The sequence below is a fragment of the Paroedura picta genome, chromosome 6 (assembly GCF_049243985.1).
Source record: "Paroedura picta isolate Pp20150507F chromosome 6, Ppicta_v3.0, whole genome shotgun sequence".
Classification (NCBI taxonomy): domain Eukaryota; kingdom Metazoa; phylum Chordata; class Lepidosauria; order Squamata; family Gekkonidae; genus Paroedura; species Paroedura picta.
Genome location: NC_135374.1, coordinates 27,053,519 through 27,070,514, shown reverse-complemented (window position 1 = coordinate 27,070,514; position 16,996 = coordinate 27,053,519). Strand labels below are relative to the sequence as shown.

Below are 16,996 nucleotides of genomic sequence, written 5' to 3'. Positions count from 1 at the left end.
TCGTTAGCAAGGCCTCCACCACGACCCTTTGCCCAGGGCCTTTTCACCTGCTGCTGGCTCCAGGCCCTGAGGCATCTGAGAGCAAAGAGGCTAGAGTCCAGGGCCGGAGAGCGGGAGCCGCAGGGGCAGGGCCCTAAAATGATCCCTAAAATGGCTGGCCACTGTCTGTTGTTTGTGCTATCAATATACATCCTTCCTCTTTTCCACATATGCAGTACGTGATGGAGAACATCCTGATTTATACTCCCAAAGTGTGGGATAGGCAAATATCTGCACCACATGTATAGTTTGATGGAATCCCACCAAATTTTAGACCTTTATTTTGGTGTGACTATTTGATATTCTCAAGCAAAATAAGCACTATGTCATTACTAATTTGCTCTGAGATCCCATTAACTTTCCCGCCCAGATTGAATGGGATGATGATATATTTCCTATTTCCATTAATATATTTCAGGGAGGAGATCTTTTTGATGCCATTACTTCTACAAACAAATATACAGAGCGTGATGCCAGTGGGATGCTGTATAACCTGGCCAGTGCCATCAAGTATCTTCATAGCTTGAACATTGTTCATAGGGATATTAAACCTGAGAATTTACTGGTAAGTAGAACTTCAAGCATGTGAACCCAGATATTTCAAGCTGTGAGCCCACTTTCCCTCTCTCCCTCCCCCTCCCTCCTTCCCTCTATCCAGCTTTTGTGTTTCCCAGGAATCTGCAATAGCTCTTAAAACCAGAACTGCTATAGGACCATGTCCTTAAAAAGCTGGAAAAAATTGCTACCTTTATGAAGACAGTACTAGAGGATCAATCAACTTAATTCATTGCTATACCCAACAGCCGTACATTAAATCACAGAAGAGAATTATCAGGGTAATGTAAGCCAGGGTAATGAAAATTCAGCATAGCTATATAGGAAGGGGGGGGGGGGGAGAGAATCTAACTGAAACTTCTGCTACATTTGTAATTTTAGAATAACAATTTTTCACCTCCCAGTGCCTTTGAGCAGTGAGGACAGCGTTCCCAGTTTCATATTAAATTGTTTGCAAAAGCATTTCTGCCTTGTTCAAATAATAAATTTGCCCGTATCTCTGGTGATACTTGGAAAATTAAAAATCATTCCCTTCTGACGTTACAATAGCTTCTTTTCTTACTCCCTCCCATGGGAAAATGTTGTTGCCCATTCTGCTGTAACTAGTTTACTGAAGCTTGTTTCTCCCCATGGCTAAAATCTATACCTTGACCCATTCACAGGTACTGACTGTGTTGACTTCCATGTGCAGGCCCCTTGGCCATCTGAGTTGTGTGTGTGCTGCACGCTTTGCCATATAGTTAGGATCGGTGCTCTGCTCCATGTGAAAGTTAGAGCAGTCACATGTCAAGGTTCATTAGAATCGTGTTTCTTAGAATGTCAGCGATTGTCTCATGGGGGACCGCTTACAGTGCTTTTGTATTCAAACTTTCCTAGAGTTTGACAGCAGTAGCCTGCAGCTTCTTTCCCCTTAGATTGTTTTCCTCTTAAAATAATATTCGCTGACCTGTCGTGCAATTGTTGGTAGTTGGTTGTCCCTCACCCCCGTTTTGTTAGAGCATGTTTTGCAGTCCAGCACATATTTAATAGCGCTATCCCGTTGCAGGTTATGTTATACAACGACTCCTAGCTAATGAACTTTCCCATTGAGACAACTGCATTCAAAAGAAGTTTGTGGGTGGGCTGTTTCTCTTGCTATTAGAATGAATACAAAAATATATCAGAGCAAGGAGGTTTTCAAGTACTGGAATTGGCAAACAACTGTGCAGGGATGGGGAGGCATTAGTCAACAATGGCAGGCATCACCCCTCCCTTTTGCCATCAAACCTTTGCTCACATCCAATTCTGAGTTCCTGTCATTTACTCAAAAGTATTTTTGCTGAAATGTGTGTGTGTGTGTGGGGGGGATAATTATCTGCTTTTTGTCCAACTGTACTACCCTTCACTGTCTCTTCTCTGGCACACTTACATTTCTGCAAGGTATGGGTTGAAAGCAAGATGGTTTTATACCATTTCCCCAAACATTGAGCATAGCATAGGGTTACCATGTTCCAGGTGGGGAGGCTGGTGTTCTCCCAGGATTAAACCTGATTCCCAGATGACAGAGATCAGTTTCCCTGGAATAAATGGCAGCTTCTGAAGAAGGACTCCATGGTAGCACATCACTGCTGACCTACTTCCCTTTCTTAAATTCTGCTGTCCCCAAGCTCTGTCTCTACATCTTTTCCAACTGAGAGGTGGCAATCCCAGCCAGGAATATTTAGGGGGCATTAAGGGATAACAAAAGTGCATCAAATGATCTTAACTAGGCCTCAGTCTATGATTGATTTATTGTTTACTGCATTAATATCAAATTCATAATAAAATCAGAGTCCAGTTTAAGAAAGGTGCTACTGGACTCTGATTTTATTGTGCTACTTCAGACCAACACGGCTACTCATTTGAATCTATCAAATCCATATAATTGTGATCATTCCAGCTGCTTAATTTTTTTGCTACAAAAATAAACAAGAATCTTGTGACTCTGTGAAAGCTACCAAAAATAAATCGAGCCTCTAAACTGCTGTGAGACTCCTGTTATTTTTGCTGCATGTGCAGTTAATCACCTGGGTGTTTTGCACAGTTTTAGCACACCAGGAAAAAGAAGGCTATGAGGAATTGTTTGCATTTGGAACCCTTTGCCTCCACGTTCAGTTTGTCTGGTCTCCAGGAGGCATGTGTTTCCCCCATTTTAATTGGAGTATTTTTCATAATTGCTGCTATTTAACATGATTATTCTGTCAAATCACGGGATAGCTTTATAGCCGTATAATAAGCCCAGGAGAACAACTTCTCTGACTGTTGCCGTCTGCAGCGATCACAAGAGCAGCTCAGAAAATATGGACAGTCTTTAGAGTAATAGGATACATATGGTGGCACACAATTATGTGTAGCTGGATTCAATTAGTGTTGTACAATTACAGTTTTATTGCTTAGTTAAAACAGTGAAAGCACTACATAGTGGGTAATTTGCACTAATCCACATCTCTTTAATTGCCCTTCAGGGCTTAAAGGCAAATAGAACTAGTAAGAGCTTACTTTCTGAGTAAGATGAGCTTTAAATGATCATCCACATTGTTTGCTCTTTGGCAGGGCAGACAATTAAAATATTACTGCTTCACAGTGAAGACTTATTTATGTCTTTAAGCTCCTTGATAGAGGAAGACACATGAGATACTGTTCCCCATATTTAAAAAAAAAACAAGTTGAGGAGAGTATATATGATTTACCAGTGATATATTTCCTGTGGCTTAAACCCTAGCAGAAAGCTAGATTGGTTGTTTAAATGGATATTCCAAAGTCTTATTCCAGTTTGCAAATGCTCAGTGTAACGACATTCTCTGTAATGGAGTGGAAGCATATTTTCATATACTTTGGCTCGTTTATTAAAAACTATTGTTGTGATGTAAAGCAGTTTCAGCCGCTGAGGTCCCAATTTTTTTCTCTTATACGACCCAGTCAGAATGTATTTACAATGTCTAATGTGAAACCCCCAATGGCAAATGTTGAAACATAATTCACTGCTGCCACTTCAGCAAACACTTTTTAAAAGTTCCATAAACCAGATGTACTTAACAAACCTATGTTTTTAATAATGCTGCAATTACACTTTTAAATATTCTCCTCCCCACCCATCTACTTTTTGGCTCTGTCAAAGCCAATGTGTCGAGTGTAGGAATGCTAGTTGTTTCTGAAGACAAGTTCCAGTTGCATGAGCTCATTGAAAACTAGCTCAAGGGGAAAAGAGGTCCCTGAATACAAAACGTCTTCTCTGAATACATAAGTGAGGGTACAATATGTTTCTGTTTCCATACAATTAAAGTGTATTGGTTCAGAAGAAGGGACCTTTTTTCTTTGTTTTATTTCCAGTGGTTTCACTGCATAAAGCAAGACATGCTCTCTCTCTTTCCTCACTACTTACTTTGGTGGCTGCTCAGGTCACAATTTAATGAGCAAAGCAGTATTCTAGAGATCTGGGAGAATGTATTACTTGTTTATAAAGAAAATTCCCATACATTATTTCCTGTGCTGTCAGTAGTCACAGAAATGAAGAATAATGGATTTGGAAAATGCATCATGGAATCATGCAACACCCTGGCAGGAGCACGATTCCCTACCTCAAGCATCTTTTGTCAGAGAAAATTAAAATCGGTCTTTCCTCAGTTTCTGTAACGGGCAGTCTTGGACAGATGATTATGCTAGAACTGTCCTGAAGAGATACTTCTGCTTCATGGAGATAGTCTAACATGGACCGTTTATGCACCGGAGGTTTCATGCCGGGCTGCAGGCTGTTTAAGTCATAGCAGGTTGCCCCACCTCTTCCTGCACCTACATGGGGGAGCATTTGGCCCAGTGTGCATCATCCGCCCCCGATTTGTGGGGGCAGTGTGTAAGCGGTCCTGGTCATTCTCATCCAAAGTTACTAGTAACCCCAGGGTTACTCCAGAGCCACATTTGGGTCACTCCAGTTGGGGGAATTGAATTATATATATATAAATTAACTAACCGGAGGAGGACTCAGGAGGACATAGTGGTTTTCTGCTCATCTGTCTACCCTGCGGTGGCCTGGTTGGATTCACACACAATAGAAAAGAAATAGGGGGAAGAGCAGAATCTGCTGAATTCCCACATTGATTTCTTCCATTTTCCCCTTCTCAGAATTTCTTCTCAGAGCTCTGCTAGCAGAAAATGGCTGAAGGAAAGCTGTTGCAAGCAAAGGGATCCAGATATTTAAGAAGGAGAGGACTGTCTCCAATGCCACAAAGTCTACCATCCAAAGCAGCCATTTTATCCAGGGAAACCGATCTCTGTAGTCTGGAGATCAGCAGTAATTCCAGGGGATACCCAGGTCCCACCTGGAGGCTGGCATCCCTTGCCAAGAGCTGCTATACCTGAATCCAATACAATGACCCATGAGATCCCTTCCAACTCTATTATTCTATTATTCTAAGGACTGTGCATAGCCTGTAGAAGAATTGCTTTCTTCCCAGGTTTCCCTTTGCCCTGAAAGTCATTTCCAACCCTGGGAAAATATATTCTCAGGTCCTGTTAAGATTGCCAAACTCCAGGTGGTGCCTGGAGATCTCCGAAAGTTACAAGTGATTTCTGAATCACACAGATCATTTCCCCTGAGGAGATATCTTTGTCTACTTAAACTATTCTTAAAATAATTCAATTCAAGAGCATTCTAAGAACCAAACTGCATTTTTGTGGGGGGGGGGCATGGGGTTAAAATGATACCTGTCCTTGCACTGTATTATTTCAAAATGCAGGTCATCAAGTGGCTGAAATTATCTCCTCCTCTCCCTCCTATCAGAATATCCCTGTTCATCAGAAGCAGTGCTCCAGCATAGTCTTTTACACCTTCCACATCAGGCTGAAGTGGCGTTGTGTCAGACGACCAAGTGCACCATCTCCATGTTTTGTGTTCATTTTTTTTTGGCTCTGTAACAGCTCTAGACAACTCTTGCAGGGTTCTTTTCCCTTTAAAATACTGTGTCTCACATTCACACAAAATAAGTTAGCTACTGTTTAGTCGATGATTAATTGTCCTGTCAACAGAAGCAACTCCCCCACCCATTATTTTTAAAGGGAACTTCTCACAAACTCTTTTGGTTTTTTCCATGTTAAGACCTCTAGCCATTTTCTTTTCATAATTTAGCCACTGGATCTCTAGGGTTGCTTCCTTAAAAATAAAACTTGTGCTGTGGGACCCTGGTCACAGCTGATGCCTGTACATGTATTAAAGGCAGCAACTTCTTATTGACACGGTAGTTTTAAACTAGTATTTGAATCCAATGTTTTGGCTGGTAAATTATGACACATTACCCCAATTGCTCAACTAGGAGCAAGAAACTGGAAAGCTAGCACATTAATAAATTAAATTAATGAATAAATATAAAATAAAGAGACTACCTGTACTTTTAGTCTGTTTTGCAAGTGTCCTATGCATTTCTTTCTTTCTTTCTTTCTTTCTTTCTTTCTTTCTTTCTTTCTTTCTTTCTTTCTTTCTTTGATTTCTTACCTGTCACTCTCAAAAACTGACTTGTGCATGCTCATGAACTTTTTATCTCTTGACTTCCTCTCTTTTAGCTCTATCTCTTTCTAGCTCTTTCCTCCCATTTCTTCCCTCCCTTCCCTTGTCCATTTCTTGATCTCCCATTTCTTTCTCCTTGTCTGACTTCTGAAGATTATATGCTTATAATCTTCTCTCCTCCATTGTATCCCTACAAGTAGGTTAGACTAAGAGTGTATGAACCTGGCCCTCCAAGATCTTAGGCCAACACTAATCAGTATACCATACTGGGCTTCATAGGGGAGTTTGGGTTCCAAGCTTACGATCAGTAAGTAATCATCAGTTAGGAACAGGAAGTTTCTGACAAAAACAAGGTAATAAATTGGAAGGTTAACCCTTTTTTAGGTTTACGAACACCAAGATGGGAGCAAGTCCCTGAAGCTGGGAGATTTTGGACTGGCAACAATAGTCGATGGACCTCTTTACACTGTCTGTGGGACACCTACCTACGTAGCTCCAGAAATCATTGCAGAAACTGGGTAAGACCATAATAAAAAGGGGCCATTTAAATGTGAAAGATGAAATGGATTATTACATTAGCACTTGGCTAATTAAATCTCAGTAACTCTCTTAGAAAATAGGGCCAGTGCAACAATTAAATATGTATAAGGTCTTTAAGGTTGCATTAATTACAGCTGCCCATTCTCTACTGAGTATTTCCCTTCTTCCTTCATTTGTGCTTGCTGTGCTGCTGTGTGCATGAATAAAAGAGAAGCATAGGCCCCGAGGTCTCCTTGAGAGCAGTCAGAGGTTGTGTGTTGTGCAGGAGAGTAGGAGGCTCAATAATTTTATTTATTTGTGTTCTGGTTTGATGCATTTTTCTAGAACTAAAATAAAATAGGTTGAGGTTTAAAAAACTATGTAGAATATTATCATACATACTTGTACAATTTCATTTGCTGTTAAAAGCTTAGTGAATAGTTTTGGAAGTTAACTAAATTAACTACATGTCTGTTAAGAAACCTTGACTTTAGTCCCACCTCAGTTATGTGTCCCCATTCACGTGTTAATCATGCTGCACTTGGATTTCGGTATCTTGAATTTAGTTTCTGTATTTCTCGTTTCTTCAAGTATCCCCATATGCTACAAAAAATTCCAATCTATTATTTAAGAAATATTTGAAATTTATTTATGCTTTTGTCCTGTGCAATAGAAATAGCCAATCCATATTCTTGTGTTGCTTTTAGATATGGCCTGAAGGTGGACATCTGGGCAGCTGGAGTGATCACTTATATCCTGCTGTGTGGGTTTCCTCCATTCCGTGGGTATGGGATTTGCTCCACTATTCATCTCTTAAGAATGCTTCTTGGCTTTGTCAGTGGCCCATGTCTTGTTGTGTATAATGCAGGCTATTTTCTTCCCACTACGAGATGAAATTTAATCCACCTAAACTTCATTGCAGAAGATGAGTATACCAAAGGCCAGAAAGGTTGCCAGAAAGGTTGCCTTCTCAGGACTTAAATATCATGTTAAATCATTTCAGAATTCTGTCAAATGTAAAACAAACATGGGTTTTTTGAAAGTAGGGTAAAGACTTGCAAATTTCAAGACAAAGAAGGCTGTTTGATGAAGGCCTCTTTTTAATTTTAATGATTGCCGACTCAGAGCGTGGAATGAGAAAGACATACAAATAAAGAACAGTGTCATAGATGGCTTGATTTAACAACAGAAGTGTACTATTTCACTGTTTTGTTTTTGTGTTAACATTGCGATCAGTGATAGCAGATGATGGTTTTCTTTCTTTGTTCTGCAGGAGTGGAGAAGACCAGGAGGTTCTCTTTGATCAGATATTGATGGGACAAGTAGACTTCCCATCTCCATACTGGGATAATGTTTCTGACTCAGCAAAGGTAGATTTACAAAATTTGTATGGGACTTACTGATTTATCCAGAATCCCCCCATGTCTCTTCTGAATGTGCAAATCTGGAATATACCTATATATTCCATTAGAAGTGGGAGGGAAACCCAAGCTACCTCGGCAGTGACATGATGATGCCACTTCCAGCATGTACTGTCATCATATCAGCCATGTCATAGCATCACTCTGGTATTTGGGGCGGAAATGAATTCTGCCATAGTGTTGACCAAAATACCAGACTATCACTACAACGTTGCCAATACGTTGTCACTTCATGCTCATGCTGTAAGTGACATCATTCACAACAGTAGCCTACACCTGTCTACCCTCCTACATAGGGGTTGGCAACCCTATGTAGAAAGCGCGAAACCACATGAGAACTCATGTAAGCTTCTTTCATTGGTATTGATAAATTATATAAACTATAAGAAAATCCTACCATTTTCACTCCATCCATACTTGCCAGATTTTTATCTGATAAATAATAGCTTTTCAGCACAGGGAGTTGTTGGAAACTGTAGCGAAAGTACATTTCATTTATTTTGATTTTTTGAAGAATCTCCAGAACTGAGAAGATCATGCTTTAAAGTCTGGGTTAGGAATGAAAATTATTATTGTTTCTTGGTAGACAAAGTCCATTTGTTAGTCATCGATGGAGCATCTCTTCATAGTTTAATAGAATCACACTGACATGATCCTCATGCCTTTGAATTCACATAGCAAAGCATTACATTGCCAGTATTTGAGCATAAAAGAGTTTAAAAAAAATTATTCTCATGAGTGGCATTTGGGACATAGTTCAGCTATAATTTCTTGTTTGGAATTTGTAAGTAAAGTATCAATTTGTGTTTTCATGGCTGAAGTTTAGTCAGAGTAGTTCAGCAGTGAAATGGGTTGCCTAAGGAGGTGGTAAGCTCCTCCTCACTGGCAGTCTTCGGGCAGTGGCTGGACAGATACTTATCCTTGATGCTTTGGGCTGATCCTGCATTGAGCAGGGGGTTGGACTAGATGGCCAGTGTGGTCCCTTCCAACTCTGTAATCCCATGATTCTAACATGCACCATGTAGAGTTCCTATATGAACTGACTTATTGCATGAATCTATAAATGTGGCTGTTACAAGTAGAAAGTTAGGATCCTTGGCTCCTTCTAGTGCTGTAATGCTAAGATTCCTTGGAGGAGCATTTTAACATTTATACAAAGGGCAAGTCACATGGACAGCATTTCAGATTGATTTTTTTGTGGTTTTTACAATATTTTTTTCTTGAAACTATCAGTGTTTAAGGGTATACATGTATACACTTAGCTGAAAGTTGAAATGTGACACGTTGAATTTTTACAACATTTATAACATTTGAAATAGAAGTTTTAGTGGAATTTGGAATCTTCAGCATATGAGCTAATCAAATTAACAAGGATGTATTTTGACTAATATGGGAAATAATCCTTAGAGATATGCACCATGTTTATGTATAGAAATAGATCCTGTGTATGCGTTTTACCCATTCAAGAAGTCTTTGACTGACACTGGCATTAAAGGTCAGAGGACTAATCATAGAATCATAGAATCATAGAGTCATAGAGTTGGAAGGGGCCATACAGGCCATCTAGTCCAACCCCCTGCTCAATGCAGGATCAGCCCTAAGCATCCTAAAGCATCCAAGAAAAGTGTGCATCCAACCTTTGCTTGAAGACTGCCAGTGAGGGGGAGCTCACCACCTCCTTAGGCAGCCTATTCCACTGCTGAACTACTCTGACTGTGAAAAACTTTTTCCTGATATCTGGCCTATATCTTGTAGTTTAAACCCATTACTGCATGTCCTTTCCTCTGCAGCCAATGGGAACAGCATCCTGCCCTCCTCCAAATGACAACCTTTCAAATACTAATTTCCTCCTCCTCATTGCAGCCCACCTGTATTACCTTATTTCACAAGCATTGCCCAGCATTACCTTTTTGAAGTGCACAAACAGCTGTTGGGGGAAGAAAAATACAAAAAAGAGCTGCTTCTACCAGCACTTTTTGCTGGTACAATATAAGATACATTCCCTAGTTATAAAACCTATTTAGGAATGTTATTTTCTCTGTATTTCAAATAATACCAATAAAGTTTAAATATCTTGAATGAACTTTCAACAGCACTGGCAAATGCATGTCCTTACTTAACCTTGCTTTTTCTTCAAAGTAGCTTCTGAAGCAGAGACTCACAATATAGAAAAGAGCGCAGAAATAGATGCGTAGATTTGTTTGCTCTGTGATCATCCTGTTATCATAAACGTTCCAAGACTGTGAGGCATGCAATAATACATTGCTAAGAAGAAAGAAAAATAGGGAATAAATAATTGTAACTGAGTGTTAACATTTTAAAATATTTGTACTATTCATGCAAAAATTCTGGGAGGACCAGAAACGCTGATATTTTTATAAGTTGGAAGACAATTCCCCTTTTTATTAGTAACATTACCTAAGAATTTCTTCACTTTGTTATGTCTCAGCACTACACTATAGTCTCTTCACATCATTGTAGGCTATGGGCTCCTGGGTTCACGAGAAGGCTTGAACATTTCGCTTTGTTTATTTTCCAAAAAGAAACCTTTTTTGTGCAAATGTTCACAAATGATATCTGGATAGAATGAACTTTAAATTCCATCTAAACTTCTCATTTCACAGGAACTTATCACTATGATGCTTCAGGTAGATCTAGATCAGCGATTCTCAGCTTTGCAAGTCCTCGAACACCCATGGGTTAATGTAAGTAAATAAAGAGCTGACACTTTCATTTTAGCATTGCACGTTTTTAGTCCTTCATTGGTCAAACCTTTGAAATGCCTCTTGGAATGAACACATTTAAATATTGGCCACAGATTGGTCAGTGTTCAACAATACACTTCTTTGCTTAGATTCTGAAAAATACCCGAGGTATGCATCCAGAAATGGCTATGTTGATATCGCTGGAATGCGTTACTAGCTTCCTGGAGTTTTGTCATTTCCTAGTCTTAGGCATGAAATGAAGGAATTGCCTGTGTTCAATGCACAGTTTTCTCAAGTCATACTCTGGCTGTTGCCTTATAAAGGTTTGTTTTATCTCTTTCACTTATTTCATCAAGAAAGAATTTAGTGTACCATTCAAAGACTGGATAAGGTCTTGCCAGCAACCATTGGATCAATTCCATCAAACATGAAATCGGTACCCTTACTATAAATACAAAGAATAGCAATGCCAGAATTGAACTGCAACAGTCATAGACAGGGAAACAGGAGAACTGATCTTCCTCACTTTAGATTTGGACCATTTTTGCATGGCGTGCAAACCTCGCACTACCTCCTATTTGCAAATGCACGTTTGTAAGCCATTTGTTTGCACAACTCCTCACGGGAGACTCCTCCCACATTTTCCCTCTGCCTTGTGGCAGCTTTTTGCCTCCTGACGAGGCTGCAAGGGAAAACAAGCCAAACTTCTCCCCCCACTCCTTGGCTTGTCAGTCACAGCAAGACACCAATCACAGCACAGCAGTTCTTTCACAGACTCAAACTTTCTTCCCCTCAAGTCCCCAAATTAATATTTTAAAGGTACTTCCGCACTGCTATGCAGTAATACCACAACACAGAAGCATTTTCAATAAAAAATTAACACTTCTACATTGATACGGAGAAATGCCAGAACAATACAGCATCCCCCCCCCTATTTTGGGGATTAGTGGTGTTTTAGACTTTATTTATGTCTGGGCAAGTTCGTGAGAGGCTGGAAATGGTAACTGGACCCCAAAAAGTGATTTTGTGTAAACAGTGGGCTTAAAAACAAAGTTCACAGATGTCTTGCTGATTGGGAGAGAGCTGCTTCATCATGTGCCCCCCTTTCTCTGTTCATTTCCCTCCCCACCAGAAAACACGAATGGGACACTAGAGACTATTGGATTTCCCCCTCTCCATGCCCCTGGTTGCTCCCTGATGAGAAACGCAATAGGAGGTGGCAGATCCAGTTTTGGCAATTTCCCACATCTCGAGGCAAATCTGACCAGAAATCGAGCCAGCCCCTGGACAGCCTCATGATGCAGATGATATCATGTGGAGGGGGCTCTAAAGCCTGCCAGCAACCAGAGGTTGTACAGAGGCAGATTCCTTGTGCATAAACGGTCTTATTGTTGTACACAGCATCAAATTAGCCACATAGCTAAATTTAAGGTTCACAGTAATTCCATGTTAAATCTTACTACCTTGTTGAGAGCATAGGTGGCAGTGTATTTGTCAGAGCTGACTACAACTCCATTCTTATCTAATTTGCCTCATAACATATTCACACTCTATCAAATCATGAATGTATTAGAATTCTGCAAGGCCGTTTTCCACTTCCAATGCCAGTGCAAAGAGTACCTGTTTGCAAGTATGCATTTAGGTGTGAATAATTATACCTTTGGACAAATCTTCAAGGTAGCAGTTTTAATAACAGCTACGGATAAGGTAACAACCTTTTCTTAAAGCCATTTTTATGTTATACAAAGCGAACAATTAAGTAGGTTATGTAATTCTTTTTTTTCTTCCAGTGTATGCAGGTTTTAGGCTATGTCTATTTCAACTTCAGACATACTGAATAAACTAGAAGGCTAGTAAGCTTAATATACTGTACAAAAGTGGAATAGTCATCTAGCTGTCCTAATGCTTCAGTTGTTTCAGGTTGGATTCCAACCAGAAACCCTTAGCCCAGGGGTAGTCAACCTGTGGTCCTCCAGATGTCCATGGACTACAGTTCCCATGAGCCCCTGCCTGAAAATGCTGGCAGGAGCTCATGGGAATTGTAGTCCATGGACATCTGGAGGACCACAGGTTGACTACCCCTGCCTTAGCCAATCAGTTAGTGATAGCAGAAATATTGTGAATAATCTGTAGGATGTAAGATATAGATTCACAAAGCTACAGTTTCTGCACTGATTGTAGGGTTTTCATGGCAAGAGATATTCAGAGGTAGTTGGCCATTGCCTATCTTTGTATTACAACCTTGGTGTTCCTGGTGGTCTCCCTTCCAAATACCAACCTGGGGCAGCCCCGCTTAGTTTCACAAATTTGGGCTAGCCTGGACTATCCAGGTCAGGCAGAGTTTCTACACTACTATTAAAAAAAGATCCCACTTATTAAAGCCTCCACCTTTTTAAAAAAAGATCCCACTGGTTAAAACATTGTATATGGGAGAGTACCTTCAGAATTGTTTTTCAAGGACTTGCAGAGTTGGTGCCTGATAGCTGCTTGTTTTGCTTTGCAGGATGATGGCCTTCCAGAGAACGAGCATCAACTGTCAGTAGCTGGAAAGATTAAAAAGCATTTCAACACAGGCCCTAAGCCCAACAGCACTGCTGCTGGTGTCTCCGTTATAGCAGTAAGCATCTGCAATACACTGCCGATATATTTTGCTGTTGTACATAAAATAATCTGTGTTAAGGAGGTTCCTCGAACGATTGAACAGTTTAATCTTTAATGCAATAAATCTTCTGTCATTCCATCAATGTATTTTCTAGTTGATTTACCATCAGCCACCTCTGTAAGTCTTTATGCATATTCTTTTTTTTCTTTTTTCCTTTTTTTCCTTTTTTGCTGTCAGGTCATAGCCTGCTTCTGGTGACCCCATAGAGTTGGTCGACGCAAGAGAGACTCATAGGTGGTTTGCCATTGGCTAATTATGTATAACAAACCCAGCCTTCCTTGCTGGTCTCCCATCCAAGTATTAACTGACCTTGCTGACCTTGCTTAGCTCTCAAGATCTAACACAGTTGGACTAGCCCAATTTATGCAAGTCAAGGTGCCTATTCTTATGTCTTACCGAAAATGCAATCCCTTGATACACTAAGTCCAACCTACACTTAGAGAGATATCATTTAGGCATATGAACATTTGTTTCCTGTAACATCTTTGTCCTAAATTTGGCCATTGTAGTCTGCTCCATAGAAGGTAGAGAAGGCCCTAATTAGAAGGACAGTTACTTTATAACTAAAAGACAGAAGGGCCATGATATAGGACAAGTCATGGCATCTGCTGCTTGCACTTGCTGATACTAAAATGCTGCATAGCCTAGCAAATGTTTGCCACTGCAAGGTGCCCCTCCAAGCTTTGGCATGTAAAAAACACTCCGTGTCCATGCAGCAGCTGTGCAACCAGCTCAGCTCAAGGCCAAATCAGAGATGGGTTGTGACTTAGACCTAATCTGCTGCTCATTCTGGCATAGTCGGTAACCGTGACATTTTAAAAGGTCTAAATATGGATTTCCTCTTGACTAAGTACACCAAAGCAAGCTGTGATGCCTTGCCTTTGCCATTTGAAGGCACAGCTGCACCATGTGTGTTTTATTCAGCCTGCGTGTTACTCCTGTCGAAATCTGGCAAACTGCTATCCTTCAGGCAGGAATTAAATCAGCCTAAATTTTAAAGAGGGCTCCAAACAAATTTTCTAGCATGCTGAAGCTATAGACTAGCTTTGTGTTTGAACATTGGAGGGGGGGGGGAGATATGGAGAAGCTGAGTTCCCTTTCGGTTGTGCATGGCCAATGCATCAAAGCTAGTAATAGTAAAAGATTAGCATTTATCGGTTTCCTTCTGCCGCCCCCCCCCCCCAAGAGTCTCTGCTAAAATCATTTGGCAGCCTTTTTTTAACCCTGTGTGCATCGTCTCCTTTATGTCTGCCTGCGTGTAAGCTTTTGTTCATAAATGTGCATGTGAATCATGTTCCAGAAGGAGCCTCTAGAATAAATGCGTTGGACATAACCATTTCCACATCCAAATAATCTGTGTTTGCTCCTTAGCTTCAGTACATTGCAGGTGGTGTAAATGCATTTGTGGCCTGTTCCTGTTCTTCCCCCAGTTTCAAGGCAGCCCTTTCAGCCATGGATTTAAGTCCGCATGAAGTCAATTCTCTTCTACCAGCATAGGCTGCCTGTGCCACAAGCTGGGAAGCTTGCTCCAGAGTTATTTAGCATTGCGAGCGTTTCCCATTTCAAGCTGTTCGTCCCCCTCCCATCTCTCTTTTTCTCTCTCTTTCTCTCTCTCATGTATTTTATTTCTTTAACTTTTAAAATCAAAATACACGCTTTCCTTAAGCTTTGTCTTTTTTATGTCATCAGCAAACATACAGTCAGCATTTTTTTTTGTTTTGATTTTTAAACAACAAAAGCTACAGTCGCTCTTCCACAACTTGAAAGCATCCCATTATCTGCATTCTTCATACGAAATACCAGGTTGTGTTCCTCAACTGCCCAGCTGAAAACCTTTTCAATTGGACTGCCAGCACGCTTGTCCATGAGAAGTACTGCTCAAGTTCGCTACATGAAGGGGTTTCATAGCTTTAAGAGCTGTTCAAAATGCTTTTGCACCCATCCTTTGCCTCCTTTATTGTGTTTACTTTCATTTTAATTTGCATCAGTTGCACTGGAAATCTATTTCTTCGGCACTGAAGGTGTTGCACATGAGAAAAGACACTGCCATGAAGTTTCTCACTCAAAAACCACCCACCCTCCAAAATGGGAAAAACATAATGCAATATGCAGATCTCCGCACTGGAATTTGCTTCATATTATATCTACTGAATGCTAGCATCTTGCTGGAGCTTTGCATTTTAGTCTCCCCAAATATTTGAGTTGTTACAAATGTGAACAGAAGTCCTGCTGTTTTTATTAATTTTTCTAAAATACCAAAAGCACATTTCTGTCCTGCTTTTATCTTGATCTGTAATGCAATCAATCTAATAGGCACACGACTACTAATAAATATAAAGCTCTCACCTGTTCTGTACTGTACAATACACAACCTAATGCAAAAATGCAACAAAATCAAAAGATTACCTTTGCATTTCAATGCACGTTCAGCAAGACTGGTTGCTAAAATTAAAATGCAATGCTAAATAGAATTGATTTGAGGCTTAAAATAGTGTAGTAAATTTGTAATAGGATGTAATATTCTACAGGTGGCCTGATTTAGTGTTAAGATGCCCCTAGAGCATAATTGGACCCCCTTTTGTATTAAAACAATTTTTTTGCATATGGTGCACTGCTGAGCAGATGCTGAATCCAGAATACAGATGATACAGATTTTGAAGAGCATCTGCATGTAACAGTATTTCTTTAAAAGGATGACTGAAGTCCAGAAGCACCTTAAAGATAAACAGGATTCTTGGAATATAGAACTTTCAAGACAAAGTTCCCTTCAAATTATCTGATGAAGGGAGCTTTGACTCCCAAAAGCTTATAATGTGAAAATTGGTTCCTAAAATACTACTGAGGTCAAATCTAGCTCCTCTATTGCAGTCCAATACAGCTTTCAATTTAAAATTTAAAAACATAGAATTGAATTGGCTATTCTATTTAATTTCAAACCTTTCACAGAGAGGCTGCTGTTATGATGATGTGATTTATGTATCTATTTATTTATTTATTGTGGAGGGAGAATTAAAAGAAGAAGAGTTGGTTTTTATACCCCGCTTTTCACTGCTCAAAGGAGTCTCAAAGTGGCTTATTTTACCTTCATTTTCCTCTCCCCACAACAGACATCCTGTGAGTTAGGTGAGGCTGAGAGAATTCTGACAGGACTGCTGTGTGAGCACGGTACTATCAGGGCAGTGACCAGCCCAAGGTCACCCAGTTGACTGCATGTGGAGGAGCAGGGAATCAAACCCAACTCACCAGATTCGAAGCTGCCACTCTTATGCTGGACTAGATGGGTCCTTGCCTTGATCTGATTCTACAGGAGGTTGTTTATGTGTGTGTTTTAAATTAAGGCTTTTTCCATTGTTATTTCCTCAAGGAAAAACCTCTCCATGGTTTGGATCCAGACTAGACATTTCTGTGGACTTAAGGAACTCCGACCTGCAGAGTGAGATTTTCTGGGCAGGGCCTCTCATGGGAGCCCCAAATGCCCCCAGAAATCCTGTTCACAAAGGAAAGAGTAGCTCCCAGGAAGAGGATTTCTGGGGAAATGTTGTGCTACTATAAGATGGGGAAATCAGATTGCGTGGGAGGA

The 16,996-nt window shown here is 40.3% G+C and overlaps 1 protein-coding gene across 5 annotated transcripts in view; it reads left to right on the top strand.

The window, feature by feature from the left end:
* Positions 1 to 16,996, top strand: part of DCLK1 (doublecortin like kinase 1) — a 260,706-nt gene that overhangs the window by 218,075 nt on the left and 25,635 nt on the right. For all 5 annotated transcript variants that reach the window (XM_077341856.1, XM_077341855.1, XM_077341858.1 and 2 more), the window contains 6 exons: positions 458 to 604; positions 6,494 to 6,627; positions 7,336 to 7,413; positions 7,902 to 7,998; positions 10,674 to 10,754; positions 13,258 to 13,371. In XM_077341856.1, coding sequence (XP_077197971.1) covers positions 458 to 604; positions 6,494 to 6,627; positions 7,336 to 7,413; positions 7,902 to 7,998; positions 10,674 to 10,754; positions 13,258 to 13,371 — 651 coding nt within the window. The remainder of the gene's footprint in view (positions 1 to 457; positions 605 to 6,493; positions 6,628 to 7,335; positions 7,414 to 7,901; positions 7,999 to 10,673; positions 10,755 to 13,257; positions 13,372 to 16,996) is intronic.